Source organism: Microchirus variegatus (genome assembly GCF_963457635.1).
Source record: "Microchirus variegatus genome assembly, chromosome: 1".
Taxonomy (NCBI): Eukaryota; Metazoa; Chordata; class Actinopteri; order Pleuronectiformes; family Soleidae; genus Microchirus; species Microchirus variegatus.
Window position 1 is genome coordinate 35,007,916 of NC_139802.1, and position 16,519 is coordinate 35,024,434.

A 16,519-nucleotide genomic window follows, 5' to 3' on the forward strand; every position below is an offset into this window, starting at 1 on the left:
CAATTATAGGGTACTGAATCACCTTTCTCCATTAGAAATGCACTCCTTTAGAAACAATATATAAATTTTTTATTTATATAATTTTTTTTTAAATATAAATGAATGGCAGCCAGTTCCTCATGCGTTTACCACTTGCGTGCCACTGTCGGTGATACGTATGTTAAGCGTTCACTCCCAGAATTAGGTCGAAGTTGCCCAATACCTTTTGTAGTATTTTTATAGCCTAAGTGCTTGAAATTAGGATGTGCTTCATTTATCAAACATATCACTGAAATGAACTTGTTTTAAATAATGTTAGGTGTTAAATAAATGCAGTAAAAAATGGTTAAAAATGCTTGTTTACGCTCAAATTAGCTTTTATCGTGATTTATTTCACAGTAAAACGCCAAACCTCGAAGGAAAAAGACGATGGTGCCCTTTAACTGAAGCGGAAGTGACGTTCAAGTATACTTCCTGTTGTGGTGTTTAATGGCAGCCTACTCTGCTGCCACGCTTTCTCCGTGAAAAATATTTTTCCCCCTTTACATTGCTATTCTTTTTTATCAATATTAGTGTATTCTCATAGAGAATATCACATAATAAGATTAAATCATGTCCGGACGACACAACAACAAACTGCCAAACAATTTGCCGCAACTGCAGAATTTGATAAAGAGGGATCCACAGTCGTACGTGGAAGAGGTAAGTCAGCATTAACGTGTACACTCGTGTTATTTATGTCAGAACAAAAAATGAATTATAGTTAACAACTTGTGTCATCTTCAGTTTATGCAGCAGTACCGACATTACCAGTCCAATGTTCACATCTTCAAACTGCAGCCGGACAAACCCAACAAGGAGCTGGCAGAGCTCGTCATGTTTATTTCTCAGGTGAATTCAAGCTACACAAAATGGTCAACAATGAAAGTTGTCATTATTTTTGATCGTTATTGAGATTACGATACGGTTCAAAGTTCTCATTCTAATGAGAAAGACGATCTAAATGAGCTAATTTGACACTTCTATGTGTCTGAACACAAAGCAGCCCTGATGCTGATCCCTCACATGTAGTAGAAGCTAATGGTTGATCTCTTTCTATCAGGTCGCTCACTGTTACCTGGAACATCTGTCCACCTTCCCTAAAGAGCTGTCTGAGATGTTACTCACTCACCACACAGTCCTGGAGTCAGACTTAAGAATGGTAAGAAGCTGAACCTGTGTGACGACATAGTTATTCTCACCACAGGTGACATGTCATGATTTTTATGCCACATCGACAGTGAAATGTGATTTTCTCACCCCACCTACGTCAGACCTTCTGCAAATCACTGATCCTTCTGAGGAATAAAAACCTGATTGACCCGACCGGTCTCCTGGAACTGTTCTTCGAGCTGCTGCGATGCCACGACAAACTGCTTAGGAAGGTAATCTCTCCACTTCACTGCTCAAACAACCCCATTATCGAGGAATGGTCTTTATAACTTTATAACTAAAGAAGACTTTGAATTTGGCTCCATATAAGGAAGTGCTAATATATGTTATGTTAACATGGTATGAGGTTTCAGAGTCAATGTTTGTGTTCCTCTCTGATCATGTCATCTCCTTTTATTGCATTTTTTCTCTCCACAGACACTGTACACACACATAGTGGCTGATATCAAAAACATCAATTCCAAGCACAAAAACAACAAGGTCAACACAGTAAGTACACAAACCCTCAGGCTTTATTTGTGACTGTCTCTCATGTTGTGTGACGAACCATCTTTAAATAACTGAATCTCACTCTTTGTTGTATAATGTGTGTTTCAGGTGCTACAGAACTTCATGTACACCATGCTTAGAGACAGCAATCCCATCGCAGCAAAGATCTCTTTAGACGTAATGGGGGAGCTTTACAGAAGAAACGTATGGTGAGTATCATTCACAGAGAGAGAGAGAGAGTGAGGAGAACCCATTAGATCTTTTTGTAATTTATTTGTATTTTATTTTGTCTGTGCTTTAGGAATGATGCAAAGACGGTTAACGTCATTACCACAGCCTGCTTCTCCAAAGTGACCAAGGTTTGTTCTGTTTATTTATTTTCATTTTGAAAGCAATCACTAGCGTATTATATTGAATGAATAGAATTATGAGTGAACATCTTTTCACCTGCATCTCCCTTTGTAGATCCTTGTTGCAGGTCTTAAATTCTTCTTGGGCAAAGATGAAGACGAAAAGAACGAGAGTGATTCAGATTCAGAGGTCAGTATAACAGAATGTTTGAAACCAAGACATTAGGACTTATTTTCAAGACTAACTATATTTGTGTTATTATAAAGAGACTTAAGCGCCAATTCAAGGGCCAGCTAGTTGTGCCAGTATCACTTCAAATGGTGCAACACTTTTTTGTTAAGCATCAGTTTTGTATTCAGCCAGAGGGACCGTCGGTCCGAGACCTGAAGGTGAGATTCTCCACGGGCAAGAAATCCACCAAAAACAAGAAGAAGTTGGAAAAAGCAATGAAAGTCCTCAAGGTACCACTGTAATAAAAAATGCACATACAGGACTTGTTTTGTCCATTGAGTGTTCAGATAAATCACGTTAATCGCTTTGATTCTCAATACTCGTTTGTTTTTGCAGAAACACAAGAAAAAGGGGAAAGCAGAGGTCTTCAATTTTTCTGCCATTCACCTCATTCATGACCCACAAGGTAAATCTCACCTGTCCTCTACACTGTACTGCACTATACAAAGAATTTGCCCAGAGACATTTGGGTGACATGTTTTGCACAAGTGTGCTCACTATCAAATATGTTATTTTTGGTGAAGACTTCTCAGAGAAGCTCTTGAAACAGTTGGAAGACTCTAAAGAGCGCTTTGAGGTGAAGATCATGATGATGGAGCTCCTATCCAGACTCGTTGGAATCCATGAGGTCAGTGATCATTTTGAACTCGCGTACTTGTACATAGCATAGCATACGTGTACCATACTTATTGTTCTTTCCCCCTCTACAGCTTTTCCTCTTCAATTATTATGCCTTCGTCCAGAGATTTCTTCAGCCCCATCAAAGAGGTAAAAATATTAGAAATATAATCACTCTTAAATATGTTTAAGTCATTTGACTTGTGCTGTGACACATTTAAAACCACCTGTCTGTCATTTTTATAGAAGTGACAAAGATTCTCCTGTGTGCTGCGCAGTCGTCCCACCAGCTCGTCCCACCAGAGGTACACGGGTACCTGCACATTTTTATTTAGAACCTCATGTTTCACATGAACAATGTGAACACCATTTTTTTTCCCACCCATGCAGATCATTGAACCTGTCATCATGACCATTGCAAATAACTTTGTGACAGACAGAAACTCAGGGGAGGTCATGACTGTGGGGTAAGTAGCTTTCACATCAACTAAATTATTTCCTCATAACCTCTTATTCAGCCCTAATCTAAACATAGGTGTCTGCATCAAAATCAACTTATCAACAAAATCATTTAAATTCTTACATTTGGGACTCTGGAGGTCTTACCTGTCGCATGAAAAAAGATGACTCACTCATGTTTTTGTGGTCCTCCTCAGTCTAAGTACAGGAGATAAAATGTTGACTTCCGCACTCAGTGGGACGTCACAAGACGCTAAGTTCCTGGAATTGTTCTCTCCGTTAAAAAAATGCGAGAGTGCTGACGAGGGCAACGGTATCTGAAAACCAGAAGTCGGCGAAAAGTTCTATTCTTGGCTCCACAGTGCAGCACAGAGTTCTACACAAACCTCCAGCCTCAGGGGATTTATCTGTCCAGTGGATACATGTTATATATGATGGGAATGTGCCTGCTAAAGCCTGCAAATTATCACTTTTTCAAATGCTAACTGCTGTTAGCTCCCAGTAGCCTCTGTGGCTGATGTCATTTCCTGTACCTTGTTTCTTTTTACTTTTTTTTTGTTTTTAAAGAGATACTACTAAACAGAGCGTTCTGAATAGGACTGTTTTGGCAGGGTGATTGAACTGCGGTGGTGCTTCATCCTTATGGTATTTTGATGTTCATTAGGACACCAGGGAACTCGGTTAACTTAGAGAAATAGGATATAATATGGGACCTTTAAAATTCAATGAGGTGAATTCGGCTTTTGAACATCTCTGCTTTCATTTGCCATACTCGGTTTCACTGTAAAGTTTTCCCCTCTCTGTGCCTCAGGATTAATGCCATTAAAGAGGTGGCAGCCCGTTGTCCACTCGCCATCAATGAAGACCTGCTGCAGGACCTGGCTCAGTACAAGCTCCACAAGGACAAGAGTGAGTCTCATTTGATAGCCAGTGTACTTTTGCGTGTGTGTGAGAATATGTGCATGTTCACTTAAACACATGTCTTTGCCTCAGATGTGATGATGGCTGCACGGGGACTGATCCAGCTGTTCAGGAGCCTCAATCCACAGATGCTGCACAAGAGGGACAGAGTGAGTTGACTGAATGTTCCAAAAAAAATGTTTTGATTCAAAATGTGAAACATTCTGATTACGTTTTGTGTAATAACACAGAATGAGAGAAACAACTATTTACACAGAGTACATTGCTGGTGTTTGTTTGGTGTTCATTTTCAGACCATACCTAGAATGGATAAGAGCTGCAACTAAGAATTATTTTTGTCATCGATTAATCTGTCGATTATTTTCTCGCTGAATCGTTTGGTCCCTAAAATGTCAGAAAACGTTGATCAGTGTTTGTCAAACATGGAAATGACGATGTTCTCGAATGTCAAAATGATTCCGTTTTAATGATTTCTTTGTTATGTGAAGCAAAGAAACAAAGAAAATATTCACATTTAAGAAGCTAAAACAATCAGAAATCTTGGTTTAATCATGAAAAAAGCTTCAAACGGATGAATCGATTATCAAAACACTTGACGATTCATTTAGTAATCGATTAATAACCGATTAATTGTTTCAGCTCTAGAATGGATATCGTCTTCTGGTTGCTCCTGTCAAGTTTGAGATTTACAATATGACCAGTGTTACGTCAGTTTTTGATACTAGAAGTCACATATTATATTTCAGTCGAAACTAATGATTGAGATCATTTACTCCACAGGAAAATGCTTACTGATGTTATAAATCATGTGAGATATCATAAGAGAGAGATCATAATACAGTCTATGATAGTTAAAGAAATATTACTCTGTGCATCTGTTCTAATGAACTGTTCAATTAATGAATGTTGAATGAACTGTTAAATGTCGATTATTATTTTTACCTCTGTTGATGGGAGAGCACTGTTACAAGATCCCAAACTCTTAACACCACTCTGCTTGTTGTTGTCCAGGGGAGACCCACAGAGGCATCAACAGAAGCTAAGATCAAAGAATACGGAGAACTTGAAGCTAAAGATTACATCCCTGGAGCTGAAGTCCTGGACGAGGAGGAGGAGAAAAAAGAGGGAGAGGAGAATGAAGGTCAGCTATCCTCTTATTAATAAACATTTATCCTCACATTTTCGGATTCCTTCTGTAAATGGAACCTTTTCCTCTAATGTACTGAGCTTGTAAAAGATGGTAGATATTCAATAAAACGCCTATGTTTTTCACGCTGTATACGACAGAGGGCTGGGAGAGCGCCAGCATAAGTGACGATGATGAGGACGGGGAGTGGGTGGACGTTCATCACTCATCTGATGAAGACACAGCAGAAGTGGTGAGACTAAACTGTCATATAAAGATTATATATATATAGCGTGTGTTATGCTCGCTAAGCTTGTTTTAATGTGAGTTTTCTATGTTGGTATAAGGCTGAAAAGCTCCAGAATATACCAGTGGAGGAGAGAAAAGCCAAGGCAGCGTCGGTGAGCAGCAGCAGGCTTCTCACTCAGGACGACTTCAAGAAGATCCGTCTGGTCCAGATGGCCAAGGAGGTCAATGCTGCACCGGGCAAAGGTCAGAAGAGGAAAACTGTGGACCTTGACGATGAGGATGACAACAGGTGAGAATGAGACAGAGTTTTAAGGGGTCATTCAGATTCAGAGTTTTTTGTTTTGTTTTTTTAAAGCATGTGAAAAACGCATGGAAGAAGGCAGAGGAGTTTTTAACCAAGGCTGCAGTCTTCATCATTCTTCAAGGTCCCATATTATGCAAAATCAACTTTTTAATCATTTAAATCCTCATATTTTGGACTCCGGAGGCCCTACCAGTGGCCAAAGAGTGATACTCTGTGGCTGATGTCATTTCCTGTCACTTAAATTTTGTTTTACTTTTCTTTCTTTTTTTTCTTGAAACAACCCAAACCTGGGAGCTGCTGACATGACTGAGATTACTGCAGTCTCACCGAATTAATGAATAATCTTAAAAGACAATGGATTATCAGCATTGTTCGTCCTGGAAACAGTTGGGATATTTTCATCTGCGAAAGATGCTGCATGTGAACGACCCCTAAGAATCTATATTTTGCAATGATGATTATTCTTGAAATACAAGTATTTTCAGGTCTCTTGCTCTTGAAATAATAGTGTTGTTATTGTAGTGTAATGTGTTTGTGTGTTTTTTTTCATATTCTGCAGAGGGGAGCTGCTGACACTGAGAAACATCGAGAAACTACACAAAAAACCAAAAGACGATAAGGAAACGCGTCTGGCAACAGCAATGGTATAAGCCTGCGTTTACGGTCGGCTCATTTCGTTTTAAGATTTGCTTGCTGAAAAGCTGAGCAGTGGTTTGTCACGGTACACAATGATGTGCAGTGCTGCAAATTATAAATACAGTTTAATAATTATTTTCCTCATTTATTCTTTGGTTTATAAAATATGAAAAAAAAAGGGGTACGATAAACATTTTCTTACCTTTTCATGTAATTTCAATAATTGCACTGTTGCTGACCATTATCGTTTCCCGATGCTCGGTTTTGTAGGCGGGCCGATCCGACCGGAAGGACTTTGTGAAAAAGCATCACAAGCTGAACCCGTTCGCCAGCACCAGCAACAAGGAGAAGAAGAGGTCAAAGAACTTCATGATGATGAGACACAGTCGAAATGTGAGGACCAAGGGCAAACGCTCCTTCAGAGAGAAACAGGTAAGTGAATGTGCTCCTGGATTTGACTCGATTCATTATTTGTGTCAAATAAAAGAAGGGAACTGTCTTTGCGTTTCATGTAAAACAATGTTTGTCTTCATTCCACAGATTGCTCTACGAGACTCGCTCCTCAGGAAGAGGAAGCACAAGTAGGACACATGGACATGATGTTGGACACAATCACTTACCTGACCTGTTGACTGTGTCCAGTGATATTATACATTAACTTGGCTTAATAATGTATTATATTCCGTGGCTAAAATAAATCCCATCTGATAGTTCTGTAATTGTAATCATGTTTCTTTTCATTCTCGATATTATCTCATTTTGGTGTGTGTTGCAGCTCCTCAGCTACAACTTCTGCTTTTTCCCCCCTTTTAATAAATGACCTAAAATTGGTCAAACATAACATCTGTCCCTGTGTTGTTAAAAATGTCTGTAGCACACAAATGGCTTTGGTTATTTCCATTAAAGGAAAGCATATCTTTTTATAGATGAGGTCACACTAGTTGTGTGTTTTTATCCTGTTGTTGTGAAAGCCTTGTGGGAAATTCTGCTCCCTCTGATTTTCAGCTTTATTATTTCACTAATGCAGAGGATTGCTCAATTTACATTTGCAACTCAATAAAAGCTGTGTTTATACAATAAGTTGAATAATAAAGTTATAGTGGTATAATATAATAAATAGTATAATAAAGTTGAAAAGCTGAATTAATATTTTTATTTTATGTCAACAATAAAAGTAAGAGTTGCATCCAAACAAATAATTAAAACGTCACAAACATCACAATAACAATGTTATTAGTGTCGACTCATGAGATTCACGTTACAAAGTGTGTAATGTGACGCATTATTTTTGTTTGCTTTCACGAACTAAATAAACAACTAACTAAAACAATTAACTCTATAATTAACCAAATTAATAAGCAGCTAACTAAATAACTAGCTAACCGAACACTGCGTTTTCACCCGCGACTTCCGGCTATATTTGCTTTAAAAACTACAATACCCATGATGCACCTGGATCCCTCCGCTTCAGAGAGAGGCATCAGTTCAGCAGTCAGAGCTGCGGAAGCTCAGCTGAAGTCGACACTGTTTAATCATCATGAAAAATCTACATTTGAAGGATTTCTTCTGGGTGAGTCTTTATTTATTTTTTTCTTCCTTAGTTCTTTACTTCGTCTTACGTCGTTTCCAGCCTTGAATTACTTTAATGGTTATCCAAAAAAACAAAAAACAAACTATGATTTGTTATTTTTCACGTTTAAAATGAATAATCGTAACTATTACTAAACTAATAAGTTGATTGCTGTACAGTTACTCGTGACCTCGTTTAGTTTATATAGATATAAAGTCAATAACTGACTGATTTTGATATTCACATGGTTTGGGTGATTATAGGCTGTTGCTCTAAGAAGCTTACTTTAATTACAGAGATGTGCGGCTCAAAACACCAATTTACACCCTCTGTCTCTCACTGAAACGTGCTGATATTTAACACTTTGAATTGTATTGATTTATATTTAAATAAACATCAGAGTCTGTATATCTAACATTGAATGTCAGAATAACTGTACAGTTAAATGTCTGATTTACATTTAGTTTTTTAGTCAGAACTAGAACTAGAATAGAAATGTCTGTCTTTATTAAATCTCAAAGTGGATATTTAGTTTTGATTAAAAAGTGTGAATATGGGACTATTACTGCTTTATTTAACCCCTCGAGGACAGATTATCAATAGGCTCAGCAACATCTCTTATCACTTTAATGCTGGTGACATCCAGCTATGTTGCTCTTATGTCTTGCAGCTGAATCTAGATGAGACAGAAACTCTGATCATTGCCTCAGACAGGGCTATCCCCTCCACACTTAGGCCTCTTGGGCTCCCTGTTAAGTCTAACTTGCACAACTTAGGTGTGGTCTTTGATAAATCCATGTTCTTGTATGTTTTGGGTAACATCTACTGCACGTCTGTCTGTCCAGGGAGTGGATCCCTCACCTTTGGTTCTCCCTAAGGTTTCTACCTATTTTTCCCTGTTATAAGGGTTTTTTCCCCTGGTAGTTTTTCCTTACCCTGGTCGAGGGTCTAAGGACAGAGGATGTTACCAACCCTGTGAAGTCCTGTGAGACAAACAGTGTTTTGTAGACTGTGGGCTATACAATTAAAATTTAAAAAGATTGATTGATTTTCTTAGATGTTCACTGCGGTCGTCTAATGAAAAACTGCCTCTTTCATCTCAGGAACATCTCAAAGCTAAAGACAATGGTAACAAAACCTGAGCTTGAATTAATAAATAAACTTTATTTGTTTAATAAGCTTTTAAATAAACTTACTTTAATTACTTACTTTTGATTTTTCTAAACATGTACAGTAAAATGTCTGATTTGCAGTACACTAGACTAGAACACAGAACCTTTAGAGAACTCTCTTGATACAGTTGCGCAAAGTCCACTTATTAGGAAAATGTAGGTGTAAGGATTTTCATTATTTTTTATTATTTCCAAAGATGCTATTTCAAACATGCACTCAAAGACGGTGTTTTGTTTGAAAAAACTGATGATGTCCTTACAAATCACTATTACTGTATAAGCAGTAGCATTTGGTAGCAGGAGGAGGTTACAGTGACACTGTCTGTAAAGTCATAACAGCATAAAACAAAGATCTTAAAAAAAGTTATTTGTGCTCTCTGTAAGCAAAGATAACTCATAATCCAATCTTTTTCATTTGTCGTTGGCAGAACATTGATCTGACCTGCACTGGTGGCTATGACACCATCATTCAGTATCTCAATGATGGCAGGAGGACATGCAAGGAGGTGGAAGACTTCATGAAAGCCAGGTAAAAACGACACATCTATAATGTGGAATCGTGCAAAAAGATCAAGCTTAATTCAATAATATGTAAATATCCAGCAAGATGGATCGTCACCATCTATTGGGTGCAACATGCAAACATTTATTGCAAAAATATAGCAAATGCAAATATTTATTGTAGCTGCAGAGTTTTGTGGAAAAGATGCAAAAGAGTCAGCTGAAGAAAGTGAGGCGAAAATGTAAGTTGACGAAGGGAAGGAACGTGAGCTGCAGTTTATTCTGGGTCGTTATTGAGGGAAGTTACACAACACAACTGTGAGAGAAGAGGAAAAAGACAAGATATTAAAAAGAAGTGTTGTTTTTCTGGAGCTGGACATTGAACCCTCGTAGACAACAGTGTCACAGGATCATGCAGCAACTGAAGGAACACAAGGAACAAGAAAGTCAAGTAACAAAGTCAAAATGACAGCGTGGATATCAGATGAGTTAGAAAGGATTGAAAATGATTTCTTTACATTGCTACAAAACATTTTGTGGAACTTTATCTTTACAGAAATGTTACACCATGGTGTAAAATGACCTGGAAAAAACGTATGTATCTTAAGAAGAATTAGGTTTTATACTATATATGTATGTATATATATTTATATATATATATTTTTTTTTTTTAAATGCAGGTCCTGCAGACGTCTGCATCGTGGCAGACAAGCGGAAATAACCTTTACTTAGAACAGGAACAGAAAAAAAAAAGTTTCGGACTAAAAGCAATGTAACACATAATAACTAGATAACTCAAAAATAGATTTTAAAGTGGAGTTTCACATTTGAATTCCCCTCTACATTCTTAGAAATAAAAGTGCTAAGTAGAACCGTATAAGGTCCTCCGGCTTGTCCTCATAGGAGAACCCTTTTTGGCTCAAGGTAGAACCTTTAAAACCCCTTTCCTTTATTCAGGAAAGGGGTTTTAAAGGTTTCTCTGGATCAAAATGGTTCTTACTGGAACCATAAGTGTTACCAAGAACCCTTGAAAAACACTTTCTTTGGGAAAGGGCGTTTCAGAAGCAAATGGTTCCAGGTAGAACCTCAGCCCTTGTAGAAGGAACCTTTTGGAACCCTTATTTCTAAGAGTGTACTCAGAAAATTAATTTACCAGCCACTCAAGTGTTTTAATACCAATCTAATTGTTGTTGTTGTTGTTGTCTTTAGGGCCTCAATTGAGGAGAAGTACGCCAAAGACCTCATCGGTTTGTCCAAGAAGGTGTGCGGACACAATGAGATGAAGTAAGCAATGTTGAGATGCAGCTGTTGAAGCATGTGGTTGTCCAGATTATTTGCATGAATGGTAATCTGTCCTGGAGACCAACTATGAAATATGGACAGCTTGCAGTTTCTCAATATAATTATTGGTTTATTTGGGGCAGCAGTTTGTTCAGTGGTAAAGTCGATTGTCATCCAACCAGAAGGTTGTGGTTTTGATCCTCGGCTCCACTAGTCCACTGATGCTGTGTCCCTGGGAACTTAACTGTAGTATAAAATGATCAGCTTTAAATGATCACCAAGACTAAAAACACACTAAATAAATACAGACAGTTTAACGTGTTAAGTGGTCACATGTCTTTGTTTCTGTGAGGAGGACTTAACATGGCAAGAGGAAGGAAGTTCTGTGATGAAAGGGTTTGACAGGCAATCAAACATTTTTGGTTTTATTTGTAAAATACTTCTGTAATTTTTTTTTTAGAGAACTGAGGAAAAAATAGAACAATTAAATTGCACTGCTGCAAATTGTGATTTTGGATTGAAAACTATTATTGGTTCAGCCCTACATAGAAGATACCGTACACAATTTCTGTATATTTATAACCACTGTGCAAAATACAGGCGGACCTGGGGGGGCTAGACCCCCCCATTACTAACATTTGAGACCCCCCTGTAAACCTCAAAGGCTAGATTTGAGGGGGGTCTAAACAACGTTACAGTGTAATTAGAAAACATGTTTTTTTTCCGTAAGATTTTTGTAATTTCAGTTTTGATCTACACTTTGCATGCTTTCTTATCCTTTATAACCACACAAAATGTAAATGATTTTATTTGTAATTTTGTATTTTAATCTTTTAATTCATTGCTGTGGAAAAGGCCCACACAAGCCCACATCTGACAGGGAAGATAGCCAATATTGCATGGTGGCACCTTGGGTGGTGAAACAGTATTACGAAACCAATGGGAGATGGGACCCCCAAATTATTAAGGGATATTTCGCACACTGTTTGTAACATATTGTATAACGTTTTTTTTTGTTTCAGCACGTTAAAAAGATCCCTGGATGTGTTCAAGTTGCGTAAGTGCTCAACATTATTGAGTTCTACTTATTACACTAGTACACTATTATCTGTTTCACTTCACAAATCCTTCGTTTACCCCTTCAGAAACTGAACGTGTGAGCCTGTCACACCTGCAGCTGGCACAGAGCATGAGGGAGGAGGCCAAAAAACTGGAAGAATTTCGAGAAAAGCAGAAAGAAACGAGGAAAAAGGTCAGTGCTGCGACGCGCGGATGAGACGAGCCCGTCTTAGGAAACCAATAGCGACTGTGAGGTCTTGTCCTTTCAGATTGAGCAACAGATCGACGCGCTCCACAAACAGAGGTCTGCACAGTTCAAGAAGACGATGGATGTGAGTAAAAAAGTGCTTTCTGAGCTTAGTGGCATTGCAGACCACATACTGTAGATCAGTGGTCAACAAATCTTATCTTAAATTTTTTGCCTATCGTCACAAAAAAATGAGTTCAGAGCATTTATTCTGAAAAAAATATGAACTGATTCAAATAGATTATGTTGCTAGAATTGACAGTTAACCTAAACTCAATGTTTGGTTTAAAAAAAAAAAAAAAAAAAAATGCTACTGTTGTCATGGTGACAGCCAGATTTGGGGAATAAATGTTCGTAAAATAACTACATGCATGTGTTAGGCTCAAAGAATTTTAAAATTGAAATGACGCACTATAATATTAACAGTATGAGGACGTACTGTATGAGGACGTACTGTATGAGGACACACACATTTTTCTACATAACAAGCTGCTGATTTAATACAACGTCCACATTATTATTAGCATAAGGCAGCAGACGTGGGTTTTTGTTTCTGACTGAAGACGTTTAAGGCACTTTATCTGATGACGATATGATGTTTTGACAAAAAAGTGTTAGTGTTCTTTTTTTAAATATCTAAAAAACATATATTGTTCTACCCAAAAAGCACAAGCATTTGAAACCCAGTGACACTGGACACCAGTCCGTTTGTGATTTGTGTCAGATGAGTTTCGGTTGTGTTGTGACAGCAGCGAACATTCTATTCTCATCCCATTGCTGTTCTTCCTCTTTGGAGGAGGAAGTCGCGCCGACCGATCTGGGAAGTGAAGCACAGAAGCTGTCTGTTAACGCCACGAGCATCAAAGTGAAAAAAGAAGAAATGCTCTATTCAGATGAACATATAATAAGTCTGTGGTAACCATTGCGCTCATGGCAGTAGATTGAGGAAGTGCAGCGAACAACGACTGGATAACAGTTCATCATGATGGTGCATTAAAACAGCAGACAGTAACTGAACGATGCTGCTGTCCCCAGTCAAAGAAGACGTACGAGCAGAAGTGCAGAGACAAAGAAGAGGCCGATCAGAACGTGAACAGAAACACCAACAACCCCAAGCATATGGACAAGGTACAGTGGAGCGTCGGCTCAGTTCGATTTTACACTCATTTTAGAGCCACTAATGATATGATCATATGTTCTCTTCCTCATCATCCGTCAGCTCTGCTCCAAAGCACAGCAGGCGAAACAGAACGCAGAGGAAGTAGGTGAGTTCAGAACGACACATTTTCATCCTCATTATTGTTGGGATGTATGAAGAGGAATTAATTAATATAATATAAAGCATTTAGGCTCTCATTTACCCATTTACACCCATGCTATTATGGGATTCAGAGTATTAGACACTTGCACTTGACCAAACTGGTAATTAAAGTAGTATTTATCCCCAGAGGAACTCTTAAAAACAGGTTCCATTTTTCATGTTCCTTAAATTTTCATTTAATACTATCATTCAATACAATGTATTATGTAATAATAACAATACGTTTGGATGTTTATGTAGTATTCATACTAGGGCTCAGTGGCGTAGTATGGTCTGCTGTAGTGGGTATACTGTCAGCACGGGTTGCCAAACCAGCAGCACAATAACCTACAAAAAGACTATGCACATGATGAATTTTATTATATTTAGTGCCCATTTTTAAGTGGTTATACTGAAACCGTAGCCTTTTTGTAGTGGGTACACCCCATATACCTGTGTATCACATAGACCACACCACTGCTAGAGCTGATCAAAATCGCAATATGACCTATTGCAATCTTCTTGGCAGAGGGCGCAATCTTTCTTAAAGCCAAAATGTGTGTCAAATGACCTTTTTAAAGTCAATATTGTCCTGACCTTCACACCTCGTATTCAATTTCAGTCAAAATAATCACAATTAGATATTTATTTAAAATCATTCAGCCCTATAATTCCTACTACTGTATGCATAGATATGTTATATTGTATACACCGGTGTCTGTGTTTGATCGGCAGACAGATTATACCAGCAGAACGTGACCACACTGGGAAAGATTAGAGACGAGTGGCTGAAGGAACACATCAAAACGTGTGAGGTAAGACTGCGAATGATTCCTGATTCCTGGCGTCTGAGTACGGCGCATACAGTACAGTCACATGAGCCCAATGTTTTCCTTCACAGGCGTTTGAGAACCAGTCGGTCGAGCGCATCAACTTTCTGAGGAACGCCGTCTGGACTCACCTGAACCAGCTCTCGCAGCAGTGTGTGACCAGCGATGAGGTGAAGATCACAGTTAAATCAATATTAAACTGCCGTGGAGCAAATGATGAGGAATAATGTGAAAGAAAATTAATAATAAATCGTGGGCAGTCACTTTATTAAACTCTGTTGAGCATTATTTACCATTATGTACCAACTGTACATACATAATAAGCAACCAGTTGGTGAACATAGTGGCCAGACATTCTCGAAAAAGATGTGGTGGAGACCAAAAATAGAGTGAGAATCTCACTTCATAGACGTTTCTGGACAATCTTCTGAGTGTATCTGTAAAAAGTGTGTTTTCACTGTCTCTCTGTAGTTGTATGAGGAAGTGAGAAAGTCTCTCGAACAGTGTGACGTCCAGGAAGACCTCGAACACTTTATTAACCTCAGGAGGACCGGCGATAAACCCCCAGGTGTGTTGTAGAATGCAGAAATACTGCACTTATTAAAGTATCGTCGACACATGCATTGCAGGGACTTTGTGTGTGATGTTCAAAGGGCCTCACAGTGAGTCGCTGGGTAAATGTCTTCAGTTGTTCCTCTGGATAATGGATAATTCTTGTCACATTAATCCATATTGATTGATTGATTGATTCATTATCGCTCTCTTTCACAGCTCCAGTTTTGTATGAGAATTTCTACAGTGGTCAGAGGTCTCCGATCGAAGCTCCGCCCTCTCGACTGCCTCCACCGATCATCAGGTAATCATCAGGGATGCAGGACTGGTTTACTCATCTGTCTGCAGTTATGCACTAACTAACTCTGTTTTCCTTATTTTGTTGTGAATTTGCAGGAGGGGTCCATTACCTAAGCCTGCACACGGCAGCGGGGGTAAGATTTTATTTACATATACTTCATGTTTTGCTCGTTATAATTAAAAAAAAGTATTTGAATAGACATGTCCAGATGAACATCATTGAACCTCTTCTGTAGAACTGCTTTCACCTTTATGAAAACGATTATTTTAAAATCACAAATAAAAATAACAGGGGGTCTCAAAGTCTAGTCAATAGGGGGCCAGACAAGTGGGGAAAAAAAATTCATTCGAAAATAAACACCTGTTCAGTAGGGGTGGGCAACATGAGCTTAAAATTATATCATATTCCATCATGGTATCGCAATAGAAATGTTGAGAGTTCACCGAACTTCAAAATAAAAGTATCTGTGTTGATGTGGAGCAATATATAGTTCACAATAAAAATGTATTTATGATGATATCACTTAAAAAGAAAATATACAGAAATAGCTCCCTTGTTTTACAGAAGAGGATTAGGGTCAATTGTAAAAAAAACAGCCTCAGACTTCTGAGATTAGAATCAGAATTCTGACTTTTTATTTTTACAATTATGTTTCTAAAGAAATGAATCCGTGGCGGTCCCTCATTCTTATCTTTGTAATGGTGATACGAAAACATAGTTAAAAGTAGCCTAATCTGTGATTGGTCAGTCAAGAACCCTGATCTTATCTTATTTAAAAGTAATCAGTGGCAAAGATTCATGCCTGGCTCACATGGCAGAGCCATTTAACATTAATACAGGTCACGTATCTCCATTTTACTATGGCTGGATAATTGTCACCTTTGCACGTCACTCTTTCTGTCTGTTCTGTATCTAAAAGGAAATGAAAGGTCTTTCAGTGCTGAGTATGCGCTGCGTTGCGTGCGTCTGCTTTTCATAGTTAAGCCTCCACGTGAGTTTGATGTGTGCTCTGATTGCAGATGATGTGATCTACTCAACGGTGCAGGACACAAGCTACAGTGTTATCCAGTACTGATGCACAGATTGGCTGCAGCGGCTACTGTCACGTCCTTGTGCAGAGGCTGGAGCTTC

At 38.4% G+C, this 16,519-nt stretch overlaps 2 protein-coding genes across 2 annotated transcripts; both read left to right on the plus strand.

Moving 5' to 3' along the window:
* The first annotated feature begins 466 nt into the window (after positions 1 to 466).
* sdad1 (SDA1 domain containing 1) lies at positions 467 to 7,373 on the plus strand. The gene is made up of 22 exons (XM_083901077.1): positions 467 to 681; positions 766 to 870; positions 1,082 to 1,180; positions 1,293 to 1,403; positions 1,609 to 1,680; positions 1,789 to 1,889; positions 1,982 to 2,039; positions 2,146 to 2,220; positions 2,391 to 2,492; positions 2,599 to 2,668; positions 2,787 to 2,890; positions 2,973 to 3,030; positions 3,127 to 3,185; positions 3,271 to 3,347; positions 4,151 to 4,248; positions 4,333 to 4,409; positions 5,272 to 5,401; positions 5,548 to 5,639; positions 5,734 to 5,924; positions 6,499 to 6,583; positions 6,846 to 7,007; positions 7,116 to 7,373. The coding sequence occupies exons 1-22, from the start codon at positions 592 to 594 to the stop codon at positions 7,158 to 7,160; spliced, it is 2,061 nt and encodes a 686-aa protein (XP_083757203.1). The 5' UTR covers positions 467 to 591; the 3' UTR covers positions 7,161 to 7,373.
* Positions 7,374 to 8,112: 739 nt separating this feature from the next.
* On the plus strand, positions 8,113 to 16,463 carry pstpip2 (proline-serine-threonine phosphatase interacting protein 2; the record flags this gene model as incomplete). The annotated part of the gene is made up of 14 exons (XM_083902992.1): positions 8,113 to 8,145; positions 9,746 to 9,846; positions 11,028 to 11,102; positions 12,122 to 12,156; positions 12,245 to 12,351; positions 12,428 to 12,490; positions 13,441 to 13,533; positions 13,625 to 13,670; positions 14,441 to 14,520; positions 14,607 to 14,705; positions 15,007 to 15,103; positions 15,307 to 15,391; positions 15,484 to 15,521; positions 16,408 to 16,463. The coding sequence occupies 14 exons, from the start codon at positions 8,113 to 8,115 to the stop codon at positions 16,461 to 16,463; spliced, it is 1,008 nt and encodes a 335-aa protein (XP_083759118.1).
* Between the last annotated feature and the right edge of the window lie 56 nt (positions 16,464 to 16,519).